The sequence below is a fragment of the Nicrophorus vespilloides genome, unplaced genomic scaffold (assembly GCF_001412225.1).
Source record: "Nicrophorus vespilloides isolate i.1.1-1 unplaced genomic scaffold, Nicve_v1.0, whole genome shotgun sequence".
Classification (NCBI taxonomy): Eukaryota; Metazoa; Arthropoda; class Insecta; order Coleoptera; family Silphidae; genus Nicrophorus; species Nicrophorus vespilloides.
The window spans coordinates 570042-595348 of record NW_017100111.1 but is presented as its reverse complement, the minus strand read 5'-3'; the positions used below and the strand labels follow the sequence as shown (position 1 = coordinate 595348).

At 33.1% G+C, this 25307-nt stretch overlaps 1 protein-coding gene across 2 annotated transcripts in view; it reads left to right on the top strand.

The window, feature by feature from the left end:
- LOC108568500 (ras-like protein family member 10B) overlaps window positions 1–24415 on the top strand; it is a 34055-nt gene extending 9640 nt beyond the window's left edge. The window contains exons 1-3 of one of the 2 annotated variants that reach the window (XM_017929631.1): window positions 854–1151; window positions 20412–20620; window positions 23336–24415. In XM_017929631.1, coding sequence (XP_017785120.1) covers window positions 20495–20620; window positions 23336–23911 — 702 coding nt within the window. In that variant the 5' untranslated portion in view covers window positions 854–1151; window positions 20412–20494 and the 3' untranslated portion in view covers window positions 23912–24415. Of the gene's footprint in view, window positions 1–853; window positions 1152–20411; window positions 20621–23335 lie in introns of those variants that run through there. The other variant, XM_017929630.1, reaches the window with a different exon arrangement.
- Window positions 24416–25307: the final 892 nt, after the last annotated feature.

Sequence of the window (25307 nt, the reverse complement as noted above, 5' to 3'; positions counted from 1 at the left end):
AAACATTTCAGAAAGAATATAGTAAGACTAATTATTTTTTCTGAAATTTAATAAACCCAAAAGGGTTATGCGATTTTCGGTATATTATAACTCATTGATTTAGTTTTATGCGGTTTTAAAAAAATATGGAACGTATCCTTTATTTTTATACGTGTGTCTAGTCCTTTTTTGTGCGATTTATTTTTATGCGTTTTCCTGTGGAACGTATCTACCCCATAGAAAGAGAACCAAGTGTACAGTGAACTTCAAGAATATCAAAAATTAATAATTTACGGGCGTACAAATACAAAGAAGTAGATCAAATGATTTATTTATTCTCGAATTGTTCACGAAATTGCACATTCCCATCAGATATTGATTGATGTGGGCAAATAAAGGACGGTGTGTTTCCTCCTTTTCCGATAAGAAAACAAATCCCATTTCCGTTGACGCCCCGGAATATTTATGAAAATTCCATACAAATCCTATATTATACAAAAAAAAAAAATACAATCCATATATTGGAGAATTCTATGAATCGAATATGATTTCCGCCGGGGCAAAAGTGAAAGAAAATATTATAAAAAGGGTTCAAATATCAGCAGTATGTTTTCATTCAATATTGGAATTTTCATTACTTTTTACGTAGGAAATTGCGTGGATCATCATATGTTTTTAGCGGAAACGGAAGTTGTTGAAAAACGAAGGTAAGTGTATCTTTGTTCCACTCGACCGGAAGCACAATGCATCATCCGTTGACTAGAAGAGGGACGGAAAACGGAGATGTGGCAAAAGGGGTTGTTTTAGAATTTAGGGGATGCGCGCTCGACGCCCGCCAGTTCGACGCCGCCGTCCCGACGCCGAACATCGCCGCTCTCGTCTCTCCCGAAACACAGTATGAGAAACACGAAGTAACAGAAAGAAAGAAAAAGTTGCGAAGTTTCAGCAAAGAAAAACAAGGTCTTTACGAAGAAGATTACGCCCGGGGAAAAACGTTGAAAAGTTTCTGTACGATGTGAACGTGGACATAATCTGGGTTGTCAAAATTTACCTGTCATTTTTTGTTCATACATTTTTTTCTTTGTGACATTTGTTGGAGAAAACAGTTGTAAAAGTGGCGGCGACTGGGAGCAACACACTTGCGATCACTCCGAATTCTAAACGGAATTTGGGTGAGTTTATATGCTTAATTCGATGCAATTCGCTACAACAACTTTAATAAACTTTCGAACTGTTCAGACCTAGTGAACACAACGTTGAAGCGAACACAAAACGCGCACGTTTTGTCACGTTGACACGAGTTTAAATACATTTCGGATTCAATTATTTCTCGCAAGCAAAATGCGAACGTCATATTTGTATTAACACTATTTAAAACTGCCAACAACGAAAATGCAAATATTCCTGTTGAATTAATTATATTATTTCATCCACCTCAGGTTTTACCAACATTGAATTTCCAAATACGACTTTAAACAGTGTACATTTGCATTATTATTGGAAATACTTAATAAATAAATCAATTTATTAATATTTGTAATTGTCGAACTAATTTTATACAAGTTTAAACAGATTTTAAATTCAATTATTTCTCAAGGCAACTTCGAATGTCAAATTCATATTATAGTGTTCAAACCGCCAACATCGAAAATACAAATGTTCCTATTATTTCATCCCCTTCCAAGTTTCACCAACATTGAATTTCTAAATATAACTATAAATCGATTAGATAGTAATGATTTTGAAATATAGAGTGTGTATTTAATATAAACAAAATTACAAAAATGTTGCTGTCATGACACAAAGCAAATTACTTTTTTTTAAGGGATTAAATATAATGTTCACCAAACGTTTGTTCAATTTATAAAAAGAACTGCTGTTGGTTTTGCTTTTACTTTAAATATATATAAACTATGTATATATATATATGTTACTATTACTATTACTATTTTTTATTTATTTTGGTGGTGGCACTAAGATTAATTATGTTGTTTCGAACTGGAATGGTAAAATAATAGTTTTTTTTTTAAATTTAAATATTTATTTTGGCAGCAATGTTTTCTGACGTTTTTTTTATTTATTTATTAATGACGTAAGTTAAATGCTGATATTTGTTGATGCAAGTGATTTAATATTAAATTTGGTAAGCAATTAGACATTTAGTTTTAGTTATTAATACAGAAAATGATGTAACGCAGTTAAAATTCCATATTAAATTTATTATTGAGTTTGTACTGAAAGCAATCATAATTTATTTTACAAGTATAGTGGAACCTCGCTTAACGAGCACCTCGCATAACGAACAAAATGAATTGTATGTAAAATGACTCGCTTAACGAGCAACGTTTCGCATAACGAGTGATGTGAAGAGAAGTCCCGAATTGCGCGTCTTCTACATCATTTTTAAAACTTGTGTACACGAGACCAAGTTATACTTTTTTTTTCTACGTCATGGAACGCATTAAGGTAATTTACATTAGTTTATATGGGAAAACGTGTTTCAATTTTGGAAAACTGATCGCTAATTACGTGTAAAACTAATTTTCCAAAGTACTTTGCAAACATCGCGCAACGAATAATTAGCTTAAGTTTTATTCAACTGAAAAACTTTTTTTTAATACGTGAAAAACTATATGAAACAATTAGCATATGAATAACGACTGAACTATCATGGAAGTTAATAATAACGAACCGATGTTCCTTTCTCACACTGTAATTACGGTCTAAATCCTCTAAAGCGTATTCCTTTTTATCTTCTCTTTTGCAGAAATAATAACGAAAGTTCTACATATAAAATTTATATGAGCGTATTTCATACTTCGCCGACCGACAATTTTTAAATTATTCATTAATTTATATCCTTCTACATTTTAATATGCATTAGTAATTTGCATGAATTATTTATTAACAGATCAAATCTTTCTGGTAATGTTTCTGAATGTTTCCAATTTAGAAAATTGTATATCATTAAAAGATTGTACAATTATTGTACCGTTTCTTACGCTTTGCAACACATAAAGACTTACAAATGACTTGAAATATGCTTAATATCATATAAATAAAAAGCTAAGCTTTTCTTTGATGTTTTAAATTATTAGAAAATAATTGTTTATATCATTTCGTTTATTGAGCTTTAATATTTATTGGTGTACAAAATCTTCATTGTAATTCGTATTGTAATTGGTTTGAAGCCGTGTCTGATTTTAATGAATGTTAACGAACAATCTGAGCACATTAATCTTCGTCAAAATCACGTTTAATTTTAACCGTATCAAAGTTTCGAACTCGACGCCCGCAATCCTTGACCGATCCAAAAAGTTTGTTTTTTTCTTTATTTGCATTTGACGATCGACTAGAAATGCCAGGAAAGCAGTAATTATTCATTTGTTTCTAAGACTTGACGACATACTACCATCAATACATAAAACACTCACTCTGCAGACGTCGCGATTAATATATAAAAACCCGAAGAGATTAAACAATTAAACTTTGGTTATTATTTCTGCAATTACGAAGATAAAAAAGAGCATATTAAAAGCGTAATTATAGTGTGAGAAAGTAACATCAGGTGAAGAACCAACATACAATTTAATTTGTACCAACAAAATGTTTAGGGTAATTATTTTATTAATTGGATCAAATTCCAAATAAATAATAGCACTCAATTAAATACGAATAAATATTATTTGCGTAAAGAGAAATAAATAAAAAGCTTTTTGTATAAAAATTTTACAAGTAAATATGTCAAATAAATAGAAAAAACTTCAGACGACAATGCTGCCAAAATAAATATTTAAATTTACAAAAAAAAAACTATTATTAAGTCACGACCCCAAACGCCGCTTCTAGATGAATGCGACTATTCTAGTTCGATATTTAATCAACACATAAGTCACCTATAAGTTCGCACTTCCAGTTTAGTAATGTTAACTCAATTTTGGTCCTAAAGCCTATAGGTTTTTGACCTTTCCCGTCCCACGGTTTTGGTCATGCTTTTATTGTCATTATATGTATCAAATATTATCTCGTATCCCGGCGCAGCCACAATTTTATTAAAGCTATATATTATATTTCCGCAATGAAAATCGATAAATGCTGCTGTATTTTTCCCATTAATATTCAAACTTTTTTCATAATATTTTTAATAAAGTTCGAATTTTACAAATTACATGAAATCGGCAATAGCTACAAAGATGACAGATAGCACGTTGGAAAGTGCTGAATATTTATCTTTATTTTGAGTGCTTATTTACAATTGTAATCGAGAAAATTGAAAGCTTGTAAAGACACTTTATACATTGTCTTTTTTCTCCTCAAGGACCAAATCTTTAGTAAATATATAATATATTTGAACTTCTATTATATATAAGTTATTCTTTGAAATCAAACAATAATAAAAGAGAATACTGTCAGTGTATGTGCGGGTTATGATATGTCCGAATATGAATATAAATATATGAATATGATATGTCCGAAGATGTTCATAAATAATGATAAGAGCAGAATTGATCGTGCTTTTACGCTGATTCGCATCCTTGCATACGCCCGTACGCTCTTTGTAAGATCATTTATTCTGAAGCTTTTCACTCCAAACAAGCATAAAAAAGCTTATATATGGTACAACAAAGCCGAGCGAACGTGATTCGAAGTGAATTCATATATTAAGTAGGCGCTTGAAAACAGAAAAAAAACAGCTACTTAGAACGTAAAATTTCATTTTAAAATACAAATATTTATTAGTTGATCTACAAAATGATAAATTGTATTTTTGTTGATTGATTGTTAACCTTATTGACCTCACGGATCAAACTCCAAATATTGAATCTTGCGGACCAGTAAACTCAAAAGTTTTAATCCCGACGATAAGATTCTAAATATGAAATAATATAAAAACGCCACTTAATAATGCGAAAATTGCAAAAATAATGGATTCAGAATATAATAAAAATGTAAATAATCTGTTGTCCATGGAAAGCCCATTTGACCGGTAAAGGTCCGCGGACCAGGGTTTGAGTACCACTGTACTACATAACTTATCATAGATTTCTGTATTTCGTATAGTTGCGTCTATTGTATCATCACTTAACAGCCTTTTTCCGCCCCTAAATATTTGGGTAGGATTATAAAACTTAGATAAAGAAACGGTTGTATATTCCACAAGTTCAAAACTGATTTCCATACTTCCCTCACAACCCCTCTTTGAAATTAACACATTTTTGTATTATATAATATAGTCTTAGTCAGGAGATCGAACTGAGAGGAAGTCTTAGTAAGAGGGTCCAACGAAGAACATGGTCTTACTTGGGAGAGTCCAAGGAAGAGCACTTACTTAAGAAATACTAACTTAAGAGGAGAATGTAACTCTTATTTAATAATCCATGAGATCAACTATTGTATTGTTGACTTCTCAATAAAAACACCGATGTATACAATAAAGTTAATTAAAAATATTTCATTTAATATTCATAAACCCCTCTAAGACTCCACAACTACGAGATAATCCACGATGTCCAATGATTTCTTAACCCCGGGACACGACAAACTATTTTCATATTTCAAAGTTTTGCACTGTACATTATGAATACAACACTTCCTAAATTGTAATTCTTCGCATAATTACTGATTACTTTCCATAAATTATTCGATTGCCAGCAGCAAACTTTACCGCAAAATCCGTAAAATTATGCCATTGAAATTGTGAACAATTTGTAATACGCTTCTTCTAAATTAATCGATTAACCGCACTATGCGAGGCATTCCTTTATAAATATATCAACTTAACAGAGTAAAGATGTTACGGTCGTTAAATACATTTTCTTGGAAATATAAGTTATGTTTTTTCTTATGTTATTGTTGAAGTAATCTCTTGCAATGCAGAGTTATAAATTGCAATTTAGTTTATGGCCGTAATTTCTGTAATGCGAGGGAGGTTTTTGCTAAAGCCGCGCTCCGGATTTTAATGCAATAAATCGATGAACTCGTAAAGTGCATCGGATGATGCATGCATTAGCGAAAATATGGAATTTTACCAGAATTTACGTGCATATCTGTAGCTAACTTCGCGATAATTGAATGTCAGCCGTAATCCGTGCAGGTCTGATAATCTATTTGCGAAACGTGGCCAAGAATCAACACGATTTTTAGCCATATCTTTGATACACATAGGGGGATTACGCCGCGCCCTGTATTATGCTCGAGAAAAAAAAAACGAAATGCGTTTATTATACAGAGATAGAATTTTTCTTTTTTCATCTTCTTCATCTTTTTGATGTAACATCGTTTGGAATTATGAGGGTACGGAAACCCATACGAGTGGTGCACAGTATCCGTTTGATCTTAATTATTTCTTCTATAAAAGAAGAGGCAGAGAGAGAAGGGCCTCGGAATTGCGCTCGCTTCTGCGTGTACCGAAAATTCTCGTTTGCACAATGAATTTGTCGGATTCGTGTGCGAATTTAAACGCAGCGTTTGAAATTTAACCGGCCGTTGCGTGAGAGAATTCGCATGGAAGTTAATTAAATCAAATTAAAAAAAATAATAATATGTATATAGCACGAAGCAAACTGAAGGGAATAACGGGTGTATAAGGATGGTGGTAGAGGGTGGTAGGATGATAAAATAAAAGCGGCGGAGGGCTTCATTTAATCCGGAGGGTGAATTAAAACAAAATGAAATTACTGAAAAAAAATGTATAACCATGAGACAGTGTGCTAAAAAAGCGGGAATAATGTACGCAGTACGCTGCAACTAATTAGGGTACATGTTCGATTCTAACAAATCTGTTTATTCTACTGATAAATAAAATATAATGAAAACTAAATACGATACAGGTTACATTCCCCAAATATTCAATTTCCTTGTGCATATTTTGGATCAATTCTATCTATTATGGTTTCTGAGAAAATCACTAAAATGTGAATACATTACTTTAGTTTGTCAATACCTCATTGTTTTTAACACGAATTACAGCTAAATGAAACAAACTATTATACAAATTGAATACACGTTGCATTCCCCAATTATTTAAATTTCATATGCATCTTTTGGATCAACTCTATCTATTATAGTTTATGAAAAAATCACTAAAATGTAAAAATAATACACACATTCGAATGTTATGTTAGCTATAAATCATTTCTTTAATTATTTGCCATCATATTTCATGAAACTTTTGGCTCGCATTTTTATTTGACAAAATTTATGTTCGTCCCATGCTAATATATATTTTCTGTATATGTTGAAGCCTAGACAACTGAAATAATTTAAAAAAAAAAAACAGTCATTCGCATCGAATTTAATCATAATTTTAATTGAAATGTCACCCAAAATAAAGTAACAAAGATTAACGATTTCCACCTTTCGCACAATGATACAACTACCATTGATTGTAACGTCCGTCAGAAACGTGTATTGCTTTTTTGACAGATTAATACACAATCTGTCATAATTGACAAGTTGATTCCGTTAGGCAGATTTTTCTAATGATGGCGATCTCCGCGTTAATTACTGCTCGTTATTATCGCCTCTCGAGTTGCATTCAGTGGACCATGAAAATGTGAAATTAATTTTACCCTCTGACCTTATTACAATAACACTTTCCAACACAACGAAAGCAGCTGCAACAACAACAACAACAGGTCTATTATTACCCACCTGTCAGAATAATAAACAGAAACAATGGACAGGTTAGCGAAATTAATTGCAAATCATTAATCAATCTATCCGCTCCTTTATGATCATTGCTTTTTTGTTTCGCACGCCTTATCCATTTCCATTGTTCCACGACCATTTCGTCGATCGATAGTCCGTAATTTTAGAAGGCTTTGTTAGAACAGCCATTGAGATTGAAGACAAAACAAAAACTATATAAACAATCGGTTTAATTAATAAAGTGTTGATAAGTAAACTTGTTGATGTAATAATTTGAAGAAAATAATTGCGAACCAATTGATTCGAATTTCGCGCTATTCAAAAGTTATCCAACTAATTAGCTTTGGGGAGCTGTAATTCAAACTTTTAAGTGACATAAACGCTTCCGCGTCTCCTTTGTGAAATCCTCAGCCCTCCGTCCTCGGTTGCTCATGGAACGACGAGCAATAAATCTTGTTTGACTTGTGCACAGAGCCGGCTTGTTTTCCATCAAGCACCGCTGCGTAATTGTGTTTCATCGAATAGAAAATGTGTCGAGAAGATTTCATCGATTCCTATGCATAATACACAATACTTCATCAATTATTCATTATGATTTTGTTAAATAAGTTTGAACTACATTCTACTACATATTTTAAGACCAAATCCACAAAAAAATCATTAATTATCAAACAACTCATTTAACAGATTTCTTGCATTGTTTGCACATACGCACACGACATTCATACGAACGTACACATTAATGTAGGATCACAGAAATCACATTCTTCAGTGCACTTGACCAATTTACATCTTTGTACGTTCGAACGGATATTTGCACTTTAGTTCTAATGTAATACGTAATTTAGTTTTTATACACAATTAGTACGTAGACTTATATAGGTGTTAAGTATATAGTGAGCGTTAAGGAAGAATACAATTTATTTCCAAATTCAGAAGGAGGGAGTATCGCAATACTCATATCAATCTTAAAATGAATTTCGAAATGAACTTTCGAAATAATGGAATTGAAAACGATTGTAAAGGCGCAGTCGACTCTTTAATATTGAATGAGTTCACAGTTGGAGCGATCGCTTCGAGAACGCAACTCTTATAAAATAATGATAAATAAGGACATTTCTGCAAACACGAGAAAGTGGAAATAACAAGAGAATGATGTCTCGCATCCCGCTACGTACTTGATGGTTTTACTATAGCGACTTCAAACTCCCCGCGGGACTCGATACTAAAATAAATATCTCTCTGTCTCTCGTCTCCATCATTCCGATATTTATTTTATCCAAAGAATGTAACGAGGATAGTTTTCAATTTCACGTTTACTAGTATTTTCTATTACATATATAAAATATTTAGATACATTAATTATTATTTAAGTAAAGTAAAAAAAGGAATTCAAATTTTGACGAAACAAATGGAATTTCCGCTTTAATTTAAGGAGAATACTTCACACAACGAAAACCGTGTTATTTTCAAAATTGTGTAAAAATAGGTTTTGCCAACATATTTCGACACGCAAATTGAATCGAATCCACGTCTACAATGCGAACACGTAATCTTCTAAAAGCAGTGCTTCCGAGTCTCAAATACACTTAACGAAATGAACACTTGCATCAATCTTTCCGTAATTATTTCTCTCATGTAAATCCCCCCATTGTTTCGTTTTCGTAATATTCTAAAATCCGGCCAAGCCGATACATCATGAACCTCGTATATGAAACCGTAAACAAAACTTCTCTGAAAGTTTCCTATATTCAACATGCGCTCCTCGGAGAATCACAAAATCCAGTATTAAACAATATTGAAATGTAATAAAACGAACGCGCGATTGTAAATATTATGAAGTAAATGAAAATCGCAATATCTTTGAAACAATAACATTTTTCTATAAACATATGTAGATAACTTAATATAAATTTTAACTTTCTTATAGCAAATGTTTCCTCAGCCGCCTTGAACCTTCTGCATCCGCAATACTCCCTCGGTCACGTTCCTTTTCTTTACTTTACTTTCTTCACTACAACTACGGTCGTTTCCGTATCCGGATATTTCGTTTGTCGTATTTAGTAGGTACGCCATGCGCCAACTCTAAATTTGTATACAGAAAGGAACCTATTTTCTGCTTTTCATTAGAATACATAAATCTAATAGAAAATAATTTCCAACTCATATACTTTAAGTACAAGATACATTATTAAGTATAGATTAGAAAACATTTTTATCCCTATTGTTGTAACTTTTCGTATTGCAAATTAATCAAATCATCTTACATTATTTTATACAAATAGTTTCCTAACTAAATCTCAATATATACTAGAAAAATGGATTAGTAACTACTAATATCTGAAACTTGGAAGGAGAAAGGTTTAACAAGATATTGTTAAACATTGGAATTTATACAAACAATAAAAAAAAACAATATTAACTGTAACTAAATACATGAAAATTTTTAGTTTATTTTTTTTTAAGTAATAGAATACGTTGTGTAGGGTTGGAGGGTTCGTGGAATTGTGAGATTCTTACTCACTGAAACCTCTCATGCTTTCTTCACTAGAATATACAAACTGGGCACATGCCAAGGGCGGAAAATGACCCTATTTACTTAACCAACCAAGGGGCGTCATATTTTACTTTGTGCAATATAAACTTTGCACTCAACACACTGATCACTCTCTCCAAATGTGAAAACCTTGAGAAATACGCACTTCGATAGCAAAATGTACGTTCGTAGGAACGTCAAGTACGTACAAGTAGACAAAGTGAATCCGCACTGATCAAAAACCGCACCAGTATTTTTGTATTGATATGGAAATTCGCCGCACGATAAACAATTTTAATTTTTGCGTAAAGGTAATAAAACAATGAAATCATTAAACATTGCTTATTGAAGATCTGCATGAAACACCTGCGTTTCAGTTGCAGCTGCGTTTTTATTGAACACTTGCACAAAACACCTGCTCGTTAATTAAACACCTGTGCAGCTGCAAAGATATGAAACACCTGCGTTTTTATTGAACACTTTCACAAAACACCTGCTCATTAATTAAACACTTGTGCAGCTGCAAAGATAAGAAACACTTGCGTTTTTATTGAACACTTATTTGATTTTTTTATTATATTCAAATTGGAGTATTAATTATTAATAAGTATTTATATGTAATTCATCTGGTCGTACAAGAAAGTTGTCACTTGAACTCCGGAGAGTAACTTTTATACGCAGTGAACATAATTTTCGGAATGTTTTAATGGATGAAGAGGTAATGGACGTCCCAATTAAGCGCGTATGCGAAGTCTAATTAAAATAATTTTGTATCGCAACACCATCCCCAACACATACTGTGTATTCCTATACAACATATCAAATATATAAATACCTCGCATAGTGCGGATACTCCGTACTGTTTGAAACCGTAATTATTATCCTTTCAAATCTAAATGTAGGCGATTCATTAATTAGTTTAATATCTTTAAGAAATGTTTACTTGCTGTCTATCTCTACGATTTCATTCTATTGTGCGAATTGTATAAACCTGTACAACTACGAACCCTTTCTTTCATTCACCGGTTCCGCAATCTTATTTGAATGACCCAGCCTCCTCTATTTCCATTTCTATAAGAACGGGCGAATTAAACGGAATCACACACCATAAAAACCGCACAAAACAAAACATTCAAAGAGTAAAGGTCGACCGACCGGAGCAGCGGTGGCCTTTCAAAACCATCCAATTTTCTGTAGTAAAATGGAAAAAATGTATTTAGAAACAAAGTGAAAAGTTAAAAAAAAAATTGACTGCTTTTGTTTACATCGTCGTTGGCTGTGTGCAAACGTAGCTGCTGCACGACTTTGCGGCCGCAGTTGACGCAACGTTAATTAAACTCTCACTCTCTCTCTCTCTCATTCGCGTTCGGACATTGTAATTATTATTACTATTGCATAACTGTAGGGATTTCGTGGCGTATGGGAAACAACGAATGAAATTAATTAAATTTCGAATTGCGATCGCAATTAACCGAATGCGTGTATATTTAATAATTAATTAGTGCGAGCGAGAATTCTAAAGCGGACGATTTGAAACCCGTTTAAATTGATGCAACAACAACGATACGGATTGGTTTTGTGGAAATAAATTGCTCGTGATAAAATTTGTTGAATCTTCGTCGGAGCGGAATGGATGGGTTTACGTGCCAGGCGCATCCACCGCATTCGTACGTTTGGAAAAAAAAAACAAAAAACAAATAATAAAGCGCTCACTGTTTGATTTATTCGCACTGAAAACTAACTATCGCCATCTATTGATTCTATTTATAACATGCTTTTTTTGGTTGATTTTGGTTTTCCAACGAAAAAATGCAATTTATGGTTAGTTTTTCACGCTCGTGAATAATGCAACGTTTTCGCGTGACAGTCGATATTAATCTTGAATGTAGCGACATGCGTTTCACATTGAAAATTTTGTTTGCGAATAATAATTAAAATTCGATTATTTCGGAGCGCTCGAACCACTATTGCACGGACTGTAAATCAATTTTTCGACGTGCATTTTTATTCCTATTATTCATATTTCATGAACAGTTTGTTTTTTAACAATACCGTTAAAAAATATATATGTTAGCAATGGTAACAAAGATATTTGTATAAAGTTCAAGCTTTCCAATGCGCCCTTTTTCAGCTTTCTAGCGCTTCAGGAGGCTACGCAATACATGATCCAAGTTTGAAGGAGAAAATGTCAAAAATGACATATATGTCAAAAACGTCAAAAATGTCATAAATGTCAAAAACAAAATAATTACATTCCTCGGCCTCCTTAAACGACACAAAATTAATTTTGGACTGATTTGAAAGATTTCCAAGCATTTCGAAAAATTTGTAACAAATTTTAAAACAAAATCATCAAATTCCACGGCCACCCTAAACAATACAAAGTTTTGAAGATATTTATGCAAATCTATAAAAACAAGTTTTAAAACCAGTACATTTTTTTTTCTCGTTGCATTGAAAACAAATCTTTTGAATTTCACATACGATTCAAAATGAAGATTTATGTGTTACAGCATACATAAAAGTCTGCATGAATGTAATACAAGTTTTAAGCCAGATTTTTTTCTCTCGGCGCTCCGATAAAACTCTCGTGTGCAGGATTTCCAGCGATAATCCTTCTTTTGTTTAAAATAAGCTTACGATTATGTACTACGCGAGTTACAAGTTTTTTCTTTTCTTTCTTATTTCACCAAGGATTTGCTCTTTCTCCCACGTAACTGAGGTATAACATTATGAAATCCGTAAGAGATCAAAAAAAAATTGCATTACTTATTTCATATAATATTCCATAAAAGATTGAAAGTATTAGACGGAATCATATTGTATAATGCAAAAAAAGAATTAATACGATTGTATAGCATTTCCATGTAAATGCGCTAAAACCGTTAAGTGCAATAGGTCTGTGAAATGCAAATCGGTGATCTCATTGTAATCCGCCGAACACGAAATATGCTGAGCCCTTTTCATAAGCCCACCAAATTGATTTACAAGCATGCTTTGTAAATAGTTCTGTACGCACGTTCAGTTGTTGTTTCGTGCATATCTCGCAATTATAAGTTCCAGTGTTTCGCTAATTCATCGATTTTATCATTTGAATTATTCTGTAGAGCTGACATCATAATTTAATTTCATTATGTAATTGCCAGAGATGAGTCTTTAATAATTAACTTTATCTTTGGGATTTCATTAGTGGCGGTAATCAAATATTAATGCGAATCCTGTAATTATTCGGAGAGCGAAATTCTTAAATAATTAATTTCCGACAGTTAGTATTAAAACCAGACTTATTTAATATGTAAAACAATACCTCGCATTCAATTTATATTATATGCAATAAACATATAATAACAATTATGAATATATAGTATTGAGTATATAGTTAATGTAAAGCAAATGTGCGAAAGTTTGGGTTTCTAATTAAGATGAGAGAACACGGAGCGAGCAAAGTTTCAAGTAACTTTAAAAAAAAAACTTTTTGTTACATAACGTTGTATCAGTAAATAACAGTGTAATCTTGTAGTCTAGTTTACTATACTATCTATATATTCTGTATAAAATACCAAATTTCATTATTTCATTTTTGATACCTAAAAATACCATTTTGTTAATGTACCTTATGCGTAAATTACGTTTCAGTTTTGTCAAGATCAAGTAAACAACAAGTAATTCCCGCCGTCATTTCAAACCAACTTTATCTTCGTGTACAGATTTATCAAGGAAACCATTATTTATCTTCATTCGCAGAGCGTTGCCGACTATTTCATTTATATCTATATATAGATAATGGATAGTAATGGTACCAACATTATCCCACGTAAAATCTATATATTTCTCCATCAAACACGAAATTTCAATATGTTAAATACATTTGAAACACTTAATTACTAATTATATTTTTCTTATAAAGGGTGTCCCAAAATTAATGCAAGATTTGAATTTGCCGCCATTTGTGCATTAAAGTGTTGGAAACCAAAATATTTGACACTTTACTGCACAAATGGCGGCAAATTCAAATCTTGCGTTAATTTTTGGACACCCTTTATTATTTCAAAAAAAAAATTACTTAAATTTGGGTGATTTCAGCAATGTAACAATAAGCGAAGTCTCCTATATAAAAGATTGGGCGAATATATCCGCCGCAAATACATAATTGATATTTTTTTCCCTATTAAACAGTCAAGTCTCTTTTTGTACAGTTTATTTCAATTAGACCGGTTTCAATTACCCGCACTATGCGAGGTATTGCTGTATTTTGTTATATCATAAATTTAGTGGAACTATCTTTGTTTCTCTTTATAAATGTTATGAAGTAAACGGCAGATGTATATAAGAGGACAATATTAAACTTATTTTCGTCGTTTTCGCTAATTTAATAGCACGTCTGCAACGATATTTTTCAGCTTGAACTCGTAAAAACCGGCACTTTTATATAAATCCCTTCGCCGACGGCGGCGGCGGCAGCAACAACACTTGAAACTTTTTAATTGTGTTTCGTGTCAAATCGGCGAACTTAAAATTCGAAAGAAATATATATATATGAATGTTTCCGAAACACCACTTTGCACTTGGCGCAAAACTGAAATTGGTATGTATTATCTTTTTGTTGTAAAAACTCGTTAAGTGGATTATTTCATTATACGAAATGAAACTCCGGCATGTGCTTTGATGTTGCCTGCACTTTTACATGTTCTAATTGAACTTACATTTTATTGATTTTTTTTTCAAATCTATATGTGCAAAATAAAAGTTTAATTAAAAATACTGTATGTTCAGTAATAAAAAGATAAATCAATTATGAAATACATTTATAAATCAAGCATATAAAAAGTAATCTTTTCCGGTGAATATTTCATCATCGGCGTTGACTTTTTGTATGTGACTTAGATGAATGGTAGACTTTAATCGTTATTGTTTCGAAAGGGTATTAATTGTGTGTGTGCGGGTCGAGTTTCCAAGAAATTCCGGTAATGGGATGCCAGCTGACAACAGGGGTAAAAGGGATTATTAATTTCGCAAATAAGAGAAAAACCACCCCCTATTCGAAACGTAAGAGAATGCAAACTGCGCACCGGAATTAAATAAACTCGGATCGAAATTGTTGCCGCAAGATTCTCAATCGCGCAACATTTATTTTTGTACCGAAAAACGTCGGATTTCCTCCAACTCTCGCATCAGTTTCCTTTTGTTAACCGTTTCAACGTATAATAATTGCCCGGGGACATTTTAGATAGGCTTAATTACGTCTCCGGTGACGCGAAGATAAGAAAGATAAATAACTTAACGTTAAATGTATATAAATTACTGCTGTTAAGACTATATAAATGATGTTGTCATTGTATCTAAACAAGGATTAATACCAATTTCGGCGTGAACTTATTACATAAAATGGAACCAAGAAAGCTGAGAACTTTTCAGATTATAACACGCGAAACTTTGAATAGCATTGAAGTTACGGAATCGAAATCCTATTGACAGTTATCAGATGTTTATTATGCAAGCAGAAGAATAAGAAACTAATCATTATTTTGTTGATATTAATTTTCATCCCATAGATCAGAGGTTCCCAAACTTTTTTGTGTCGTAGACCTTGCCATGTTTTTCGGTTTTGGGCTTTTGGCTTACCTGATATTGATTTTTTTGTAAATTTATTATATATATTGGGACATCTTTATAATTATTAAGATCTTTGCTCTGAGACTGCGCGTATGCTTGTAACAAGATTATACTGGTATATCATTATGTGCAGGTTTTTACAAGTTCAAAATGTATTGCGACCATAAAGCGAATGCCTACATCCTACAATTTACACAATTTTATAAACATATATAATATTTTTTTTACTTCATAGGTACTTATAAATAATGTATATGTCTTTATATTATAAAATAGTATAATGTAAGTAAGTACTATCAGTGTATGTTGAGATCGGGTCTATATCGAATGCCCGACGTTCGATATTCCGACATTCGAAATCCCGACTATATCAAAATCCCGACAACCATAATCCCGACAGTATCAAAATCCCGACTGTATCGAAATCCCGACAGTGTCTTTTATTATTATAATTTATACAATAACATTTTTAAATTTTTCAGAAACGCAGTCACCATCTACTATTATATAATATTAATAACAATAAAATATTTTTAATTTAGAATATTTCTTAATTTTAAGTTTTATTAAGTCAATGAAAACAAATACAATAATAAATATATATATATATTGTTATTAATAGTTAATAACAACAATGAATAATCTCAACTCCCCCCCGTTATATTCTAGAAATAAAAAAACTCGAGCGATGAATTTTTAAAAGATTTTGGGCTGGAGGCATCATTGAACCATCCTTTTTTGAAAATGAGGCTGGTCAAGCAGTGACGGTTACTGGTGCTCGATATCGCGACATGATAACACACTTCTTTCTGCCTCAGTTGGATGATATTGATATAGACGACATGTGGTTTCAATAAGATGGTTCCACGTGCCATACAGCCCGTGAAAAAATTCAATTACTGCAAGAGACATTTCCTAGTCGTGTACTCTCTCGTTTCGGTGATCAGAATTTGCCCCCCTAGATCTTGTGATTAAACACCATTAGAATTCTTTTTATGAGGTTATTTGAAGTCAAAGGTCTATGTCAACAAGCCCACAACCACCCATGTATTACAGGAAGAAATTAATCGCTGCATCAACGATATTCAGCCACATTTATGCAAAATGGTCATGGAAAATTTCTATAAAAGAGAGGCCATTTGCCCAATGTATTATTCCATAAATAACCTATGTATTTTATGATTCAATAAAAAAATCACAACTTGAAGACTAAAAATTCTGTTTTCTATTTAATTCAAATCTATCTTTAATTTTGGGACACCCTTTATATATAAACATATAAATGACAAAGTAGAGAATGCAAAATTCATGTCTGGTAAAGATTCTTTGTGAAAGTCTGTACCTTCCATTCTCCGTTCCAATTAATATGCAGAGCAAGTGTTTTTCCGTTTTCGGGATAAATTTAAACACCCTCTCCGCACCACTATTGATAGGGGGTGTGAATACCCCAATTTCCATGCCGTACTTTTGCATAAATTCGCAGGACCCGACACAAACTTCGTGGTGCAGACCCTATCCGAGGACCGACACAAAAACTAATTACGCTAAACGTGAATCCCGTGCAAATATGAATTTACACAATCATCCTTCTTATTCATATTCCCTCGAGATACAAGAATTCTAATTAATCATATTAATTAAACGTAATAAAATTGTTAGTTAATAATATAAATACAAAATTTACTGGATCAATCCAGAAGAGTGTAATTTAGGGATAAAGTTTATCGAGTTGCTAAGGTAAAAACATTTAATCGTCGTTGTAATGGCAATAAATCAGGAACAACCAGACAACAAACACGAAACTGTACGTCACGTGCAGTGATTTTTCAAGTATTTAAACGTTACACAAACTCCAATTTAGTCTACTGAATGCACGAACCCAAACAATCATTCAAACTTATAATTATAAACTTGTAATTTTTGTTTTGTTTTGCAAAAGAATGATATAAAGCAGAATCAATTTAGTTTCGTGAAATATACTCAAAGTGATGGAATAGTAACAAAAAATCTCTACAAAAACGTGTCTCAACCAATTTGTTGCGTCACCAAATTCTACAGCTGTCACATTGTTTCAAAGCTCGCAGCAATTGGACAAATTTCGTCTTTCCAATAAATAACTTCATCTTTTTTTGCAATTTCTTTGCGACAGGAAATTCGTTAGGGTGCCGACGTCTTCCTTTAACCGATGAATCGTGTAATTCGATAAAGACTTGTGATTTTCTTTCGTTTGAGGGGAGGGGCGTACGTAGAAGTCGACGTGAATTTCGTTTTGCAATATTATCTTCATTTCTGCTTTGCGCATAATATCCTAAAGAATAAATTTTTCAGAGAGGGAAATGAAAGGGCGAGACCCAACGAGCGGAACCGGAAGAGATGTTAAATATATTTAAATGAGCGATCCATTTCGGTTATACAACGAATAGATAACAGTCATTTTTGGGGGGCCTTTCGACGTCGCATTAAAGTTAAAATATTACTTCTTATCAGAGAAAACTCATAAGTTTCATATGATTTACATAAGTATTCAATAGCAAAACCTCGCATAGTCCGGTTTCAAATAGTCTGAACAGATTACCAGCACTATGCGAGGTATTGCTACAGAACTATGAGATTATCCAAAATGTGATTATGAAACAAACTAGTCGTATCATAAAATAATACCTTATGTCCATTCATTCATCAATTCCACAGGGAATTATAATACCTCGGACGTTATTCGTTCTATATGCAAATTTTTGGAATGAGAAAACTAACGCGTAATAAAATTATCAAAATTTTTAGCATATTCGCTAAATCACTTTTTATATGAATTTTTATAACAATGGAATTGATGTAAAAATTCTATTTAGGTTGCGATATTCAAATTGATTTTGCTAATGATCGCACCAAAATAAAACATGTAAATGAAGCCCAGACGGATTGTTCCAATGTAAATCTGTTGCTTGTAAATATTTAACAAGTTGTTGGCGAGGCGGACGGAGACTGTCGCCCAGATGGAAATAACAAAAAAAAAAGAAGTAAAGAAACTGAAAACTTCTAAAGCGAGCTTCTCTGTCCAGGTTCAATTAAGTTTACATTCCACTGGGACCTGCATTAATGAGAATCTCTCTCTTTTCTTCTACATCCCATTCCCAAACTCATTGAATATTTATCAAGACGTGTATTTGTTATTTGATTTTCCTGCACATTTTTACGAACAAAATAAATTCTCAGTAAAGCTAAGATCAGTATACATTTCTACGTACTACAAAGTATTAGTTTTAATTTTTAGAGCAGTGATTTTCATGCGAAAGTTTGACACATAGGTGAGAAAAGGTTGAAAAACTCTGAATACTATTTTATTACAATGAAAAATTCCATTTGAATACTCCACGTTTGTGAATTAAGCTACTGAGCAATCAACTAGTTGCAATGTCTATGGTAGTAGATATACATCCCAATGGGAGACTACTTCTCGCATCGACTGATGATGCGAGTTGAATGCGAAATGCAACAATCTCCTATTACTCATATTCCCAAAGCATTCGGCTCATCGATAGTTACATGAGTGTCTTCAACTATATGTTTTCGCGTATCACAACAAAGTTTAATTTAATGATTTGACGTTTTAATGTTCCTCGCTTTTTGACACAAGGTGACAGCTGTCATTACGTAACCTAACTGTTTTGTGTGTAGTTGTAATGCGAGCCAGCTGTTTACAACTTAAACTTTTTTGACAAGTTGACAGCTGTCATTTGATTAAAATTTTAACCCGCAGGTAGAAGCGATAAAGCGTAGTGGAGTTTAAGGACATCATTTGATGCAGTTACTACATGTTTGATGAGATTGATGGGTACCATTGAAAACCAACAATATTCATTACAAACTGTAACAAATCACAGTGCGTAATAATTGAATATTTGCAGTAACGTCCTGTGTAGTAAGCGCACTACATATTTATCCGATTCGATAATTGTCAATATGTACATAGACTAAATTCACATTCATATCTTAATTAATATTTGTAACTACACTTTGAACACCACAATTAAACACTTTAAACATTCGCTACGTTTCTCCTAGAAGAGTGTAAAACTTCTTGAACATACTGCAGGAGTGTTGTAGTAACAATAGTTATTGGAAATTCCAGCACCTTTCGTTCAATAGACTCAATTACAAAGTGCTAAAACGTCTGGGAAGGAGAAGTGTTTTTTTTTAATAAAATCGAGGAACGCAGACGACGTTCAAGTGCTGATGAAATTCGTTTCCATGGGAAAGCTCAACAGCTACAACAGCTGGAGAAAGGGGATTTCATATTTATTGCGACTTTAATAATATGAATTACGATGCAACAAAAAAAAATAAATAATAAAGTTAAAACGTGCCAGAAAGCGTGAGTCAAAATTAGCATTTAATTTGAAACTTTTCAATGGATGGGCTAAGATTTCAATAAGGTTTTTCTTTCTGTAACCTTCATTGTTTCCGGCGAAAATTAATTCCATATTTTCTTTTTCCTTCTTTGAAGGAAACTTAATTTAAAACTTCCTAATTAGTTTCGCGCGCGCCCACGAAAATACGTGGTAAAGAAATTGGTTGATTCTATGCGAATTCTAAAGCAAAAGTTTCATGATCGTCGTCGCTTTTATTGTTGCAGAATTGGACCTGGATTTTTTGGAGCGCAGACACAATGCGTCCCATCACCAACAGCAGCATCAGCAGTCAAATCAGTCGCGGAAGATGCACGAGAAGCAGCAGGCACAGGACCAGCAGGAAAGTCCGATTGAAATCAGTCCGGAGAGCGTTGACAGGGTAAAAGTTATACTACTCGGAGCACCGGCAGTTGGAAAAACTAGCATCATTCAGGTAATTCCAATCTCCATGATACAATGTGATTATGCTACAAAACATTTTTTTTTGTTTGTTTGTCGATGTACAATTGCATTTTTTGTTGCACGAGTATCTTTTCGTTCGCTCGAACGTACTCGACGTTCATATACCTTGCAGTCGAAAATTGTCATTTTACACTAGGTATTCACCTTTCAGAAACGAATACAAATTTCAACAAAAGCATCTAACGATTTAAACAGAAGTTAAACGCATTGTACGTACGGATATTTATACGTTTAATCGAACAGAAAGTAATTGAGTAATTGAAAGATTTACAGTGTGTGTGTGTGTGTGTGTATATATATGAAGTAATGTTGGGTCGTTAAGAATTGGATATAAATCAATGGAGGTACTGCGAGGAATTTTAGCTGACGCGTAATTAATGAAGTGCCCAAAACGGTCCAATTGCAATTTCCCCAAGATCGGTTATTAGTCCGCTAGTAATCAGTTAATTGAATTTAAAATTACACGATCTAATTAATTAGGTAATAACGTTGCATCATACTCGAGCGAGATTTGGTGCGGTGCAGCTTGTTAACTGGCGCACACACAAAACCAGCTTACTTCCGGCATTGCAGACACGCATTCCGGAAATCCTATTTCACCTCACATCACAAATATGCAACGAGTATTTCCACAACAAACGTATTTTTATAATACTTATTTTAATTTTCTTTAATGTTGCTAATCACTATTAGCATATAGATCATAGAATTGTCTAATTGAAATAAAAGCTATTGACTTTCAGATGAGTGTCGAAACATAACTTTGACAGTTATGGTTTTCCTGTAATAAGTAGTTACATAAGCAACATTTTAAGGTTGAAGGAAATGTTTACTATTGAAGCATAACTGTGACAGTTTTGGGTTTCGTATAATGAGAAATTACATAAACGATGTTTTGGCTTTAAAAAGTTGTATTGCTTTACATTTTTACGTTTTCCTCGATAACTACTATTAGCATGTAGATCATATAATTATCCAATTAAAGTAGAAACTATAGACTTTAAGATGAAGCATAACTGAGACAGTCATGGATTGCGCGTAATTGCATAAACAATGCTTTAAAGCTCTAAGAAGTTTTATCTTGAATCTTGATAATTGATAGTATGTAGCAGATAAGATATTATTACAGTTTTAGATGTTACCTTAACAATCCTGCAAGAATCATATTTACTTGAATTTGCTTAATATAGTAAAATAACTTTTGTATCTTTTATACGTTTACCATTTGCTTAAAATTCACTTCACTTTGCTTTAGTTCATCCTGGGTTTAAGGACCCATAGAAAATGAAATTAGATAGAAAACGTATTTTCGTCCGAATGCATTTTACACTCGTACAATTTGTGTGTGTATGCCCTGGAGGAAATGGAAGCGCGTCGAGAATAAAGCCGACGAGGAGTTTTGCCTCAATTAGATTTGCATTTCATTTGGCTTGTTTCGCTCCACCCATGATGAAAGCGATAAATTTCCATTTGGATCTCCATCGTTTTCTCTACTTCACTTTACACATCACCATCAACTTAAACACCAATTATAAAATGTATTGATGATATATTTCAGAGGGCTTTTGTACTTTCTTTTTTTTTCAGTTTGAATAACTTTTAACATTTAAAAATCAATTAACTTCATGTCAAAATATTTGCAGACAAAATATAAAACGCAGTATATTTTCCGGTTTTGGGTCGAACATATTAAATCCTGCAGTTTGCTGCTGCTTTTGATACAATCATTTTCGTTGCAAAACAAAACCTTATTCTGCCGCTTTCCAATTCAAACGAATTTATGTTGCACTTTTCATGCTTACAACACATCTTTCTGATCTTCGCATAATTTATTACATTTTGCTCCCTTACTTCCCTCTTTTTTAGTGTATTAAATAACTATATTTTCCTTATGAAAATTCGTAATTTCCTCCTAATACACAGAGGATATACACACTGCAGTTACTCTTTGATCTTTAATCAGGAACATCAGTTCTTTATTTTCCCCCCCTTCAACTCCAGATTTTCGCTTACAAACTACGGTCTATTGCTGTGTCAGAACCACTCAAGTTTTCAGAAAAAGAAACTTATTTAATAAGAAAAACTATTAAAGAAAACAATTTTTAACTTTAATATCATTTTTTTTATGTCGTATAATTTTATTTACAATCTTTTCATCAATTGAGTAAATTTAAGATCGCGGTTGACAATAGATGGATAATCTTTTCCTGGTGGATAGTTATCATTATGATGATTTGATTTTAATTTGTTGGTTGGCTGTCGTCTTGTAGGTTACTGTGTATCTGCTGCTATCCTTAACATTGCCGTTGTCCATCGACTTGGCTGAAGGTCCACATGCTGAACCTCTTTCATTTCACTGTTCATCTGTGATGAACGATGGCTCTATTGCTGCAAGCAATGAGAGGGCTCACAAAGGGCCTGGATTCGAATCGGCGCCCACGAAATCGTGGGTAGGGCGACTTAACCATTCGGCTATATGTGCACCAAAAAAATGTACGAAACTTTTTTTGTCCTTCAAGTAAGAAAGTTTTGCAATTCATGTATGAATGTATTTATATATATATATATCTGCTAAATTGTAGAAATCTTAAACCAAGCCTTATACAAACTATTTTGATTACGTTGATCTATAGAATAAATAAATGTATGACCGAAAAATGTTAATGAATTGTTTCTGTCTTTACAGCAATTTGTATGGAACGAGTTTTGCGAGGATTACGAAGCCACCGATCGCAAACACACTTACTACCCGTCAGTGATAACGAACGAACGGCTCTACGAGATAAAGATCTCCGACCTTCCGGTGATCCCTTACTTTCCCGTAAACTCGTACTATGAATGGACGGACTATCGGTTCTACGGACTGCGCAGCGCCACCGCCTACATCCTCGTCTTCGACCTCTCCAACCTGGAAACGTTCCAATACGTGAAGACCCTCCGAGAGCAGATCTGCGAGAGTCGCAACATGAGCAACGTTCCCGTTCTGGTGGTCGGCAACAAGCAGGATCTGATCACCGAAGAACCGGCCGGCAGCAGCAAGACTCTGGGCGCCGCCGAGGAGAAGCGACGCGACATCGTAAACCTCGTGAAGAAGCACTGGAAATGCGGATACGTCGAATGCAGCGCGAAATACAACTGGAAGGTGATCGCCGCTTTCAAGGAGCTCATCAACATGATCGACAGCATCGAAGTCAGGGACCAGAGCCCCATTCTGGACAACCTGCAGGACGCCCTCGACCGCAACAAGTGCGTCATCTTGTAAACAGTTTTGCTCAATAACGCAATAAATAATCTCTATGGACAATCTATATACAAATATATATATATTATGAAAGAAAAAAGAACAAAGTGCAAAAGGATGTACGCGCCCATGCTCATATTCTCTTCACGACTGATACGCTCGTATACAAGGCAAACTCTCTCAACAGCCGCCAACTTTTGCTTCATGTCTATATCATATAGAAACAAGCTTAGACAATCCAGACATATTAACACTCAAATATATGTGACAGCTGTTACTTTCCGAGAAACAACTGAAAAACAATTGAGTACAATTAAAAGCAAATATGTTGAATCGCGAAATGACAGCTGTCACCTTGTGTCAACTACAAACAAATATGTTGAAAAACTCTGATTTTAGTGTTGAGGATCACTTGTATAAACAGAAACTAAAGTCAATAAATCTTTATTAATTACATTAACATTTTTTTTGATAAATTGATGAAACATGAGCGCGCTCATTCTAAATATAGAAATTTAAAAATAAAAACAAAAATACGCAAGTAAATCGAAATCTCTATGTACGTAAAGCGTTGTTTCTTCATCGTTTTTTTTTTCAACAGGGTTGTGATTTCCGTGTGAATGCCAAAAATTGTAATAACGTTCTCATTTAGTTAATATAATGATTAAGCAAAAAAAAATTAAAGACAAAATAAGATTTGTATGTAGACTCTATCGATTGAAAGATGATATTTTTATGTAACTTTAGTGTTATTTATTAGCGGTACGATTTCATTCGCTCAATGTTAGATTTTTTTGTAATGAAAATGCCACAAATTGTGCATTTCTCAAAAGCAAAGTAGTTGATTGAAACTTAATAAACAAAAATCTCTTTAAAGTATATATATATTCATAACTCGCTTTATTATTAATTGTGTGAATGTAATGTAAGTATTTTTCCTTATATATATTTAGTACTCGATTGATTTAGATAAGGTATAATAGTAATTATATAATCTATAAGTATTTAGTACGAGTTGAATCAGAGGTACGTGACTCGAAATACTGCTAGTTTAAGTACGCTCGAAACTTCTGCGCTCTAATACTATTGATCATTGTTTCTTAGTTAAACACTTCCGCATAACTTATTATACAAAAATACATACAGCAAAGTTTCTGTTGCACGTCTGCAACTTCGTTGTCTGCAGCGCGCTTGTAAAATATAATTATATTTGTTAGATGACACGAGAAACGCATTCATAAAATATAATGCATTACACAAGACAATTCCGCCACGTTCAATTGTATTTACAAAACAATTTCCGAGAGGACGTAAACTTAATAACTAGCATAGATTATTATCTGAAACGTGGAGAATCTCAACTATCTAAGTGCGTATATAAGTTTATTTTAATTGCATTAACATTGCAGTTAAATAT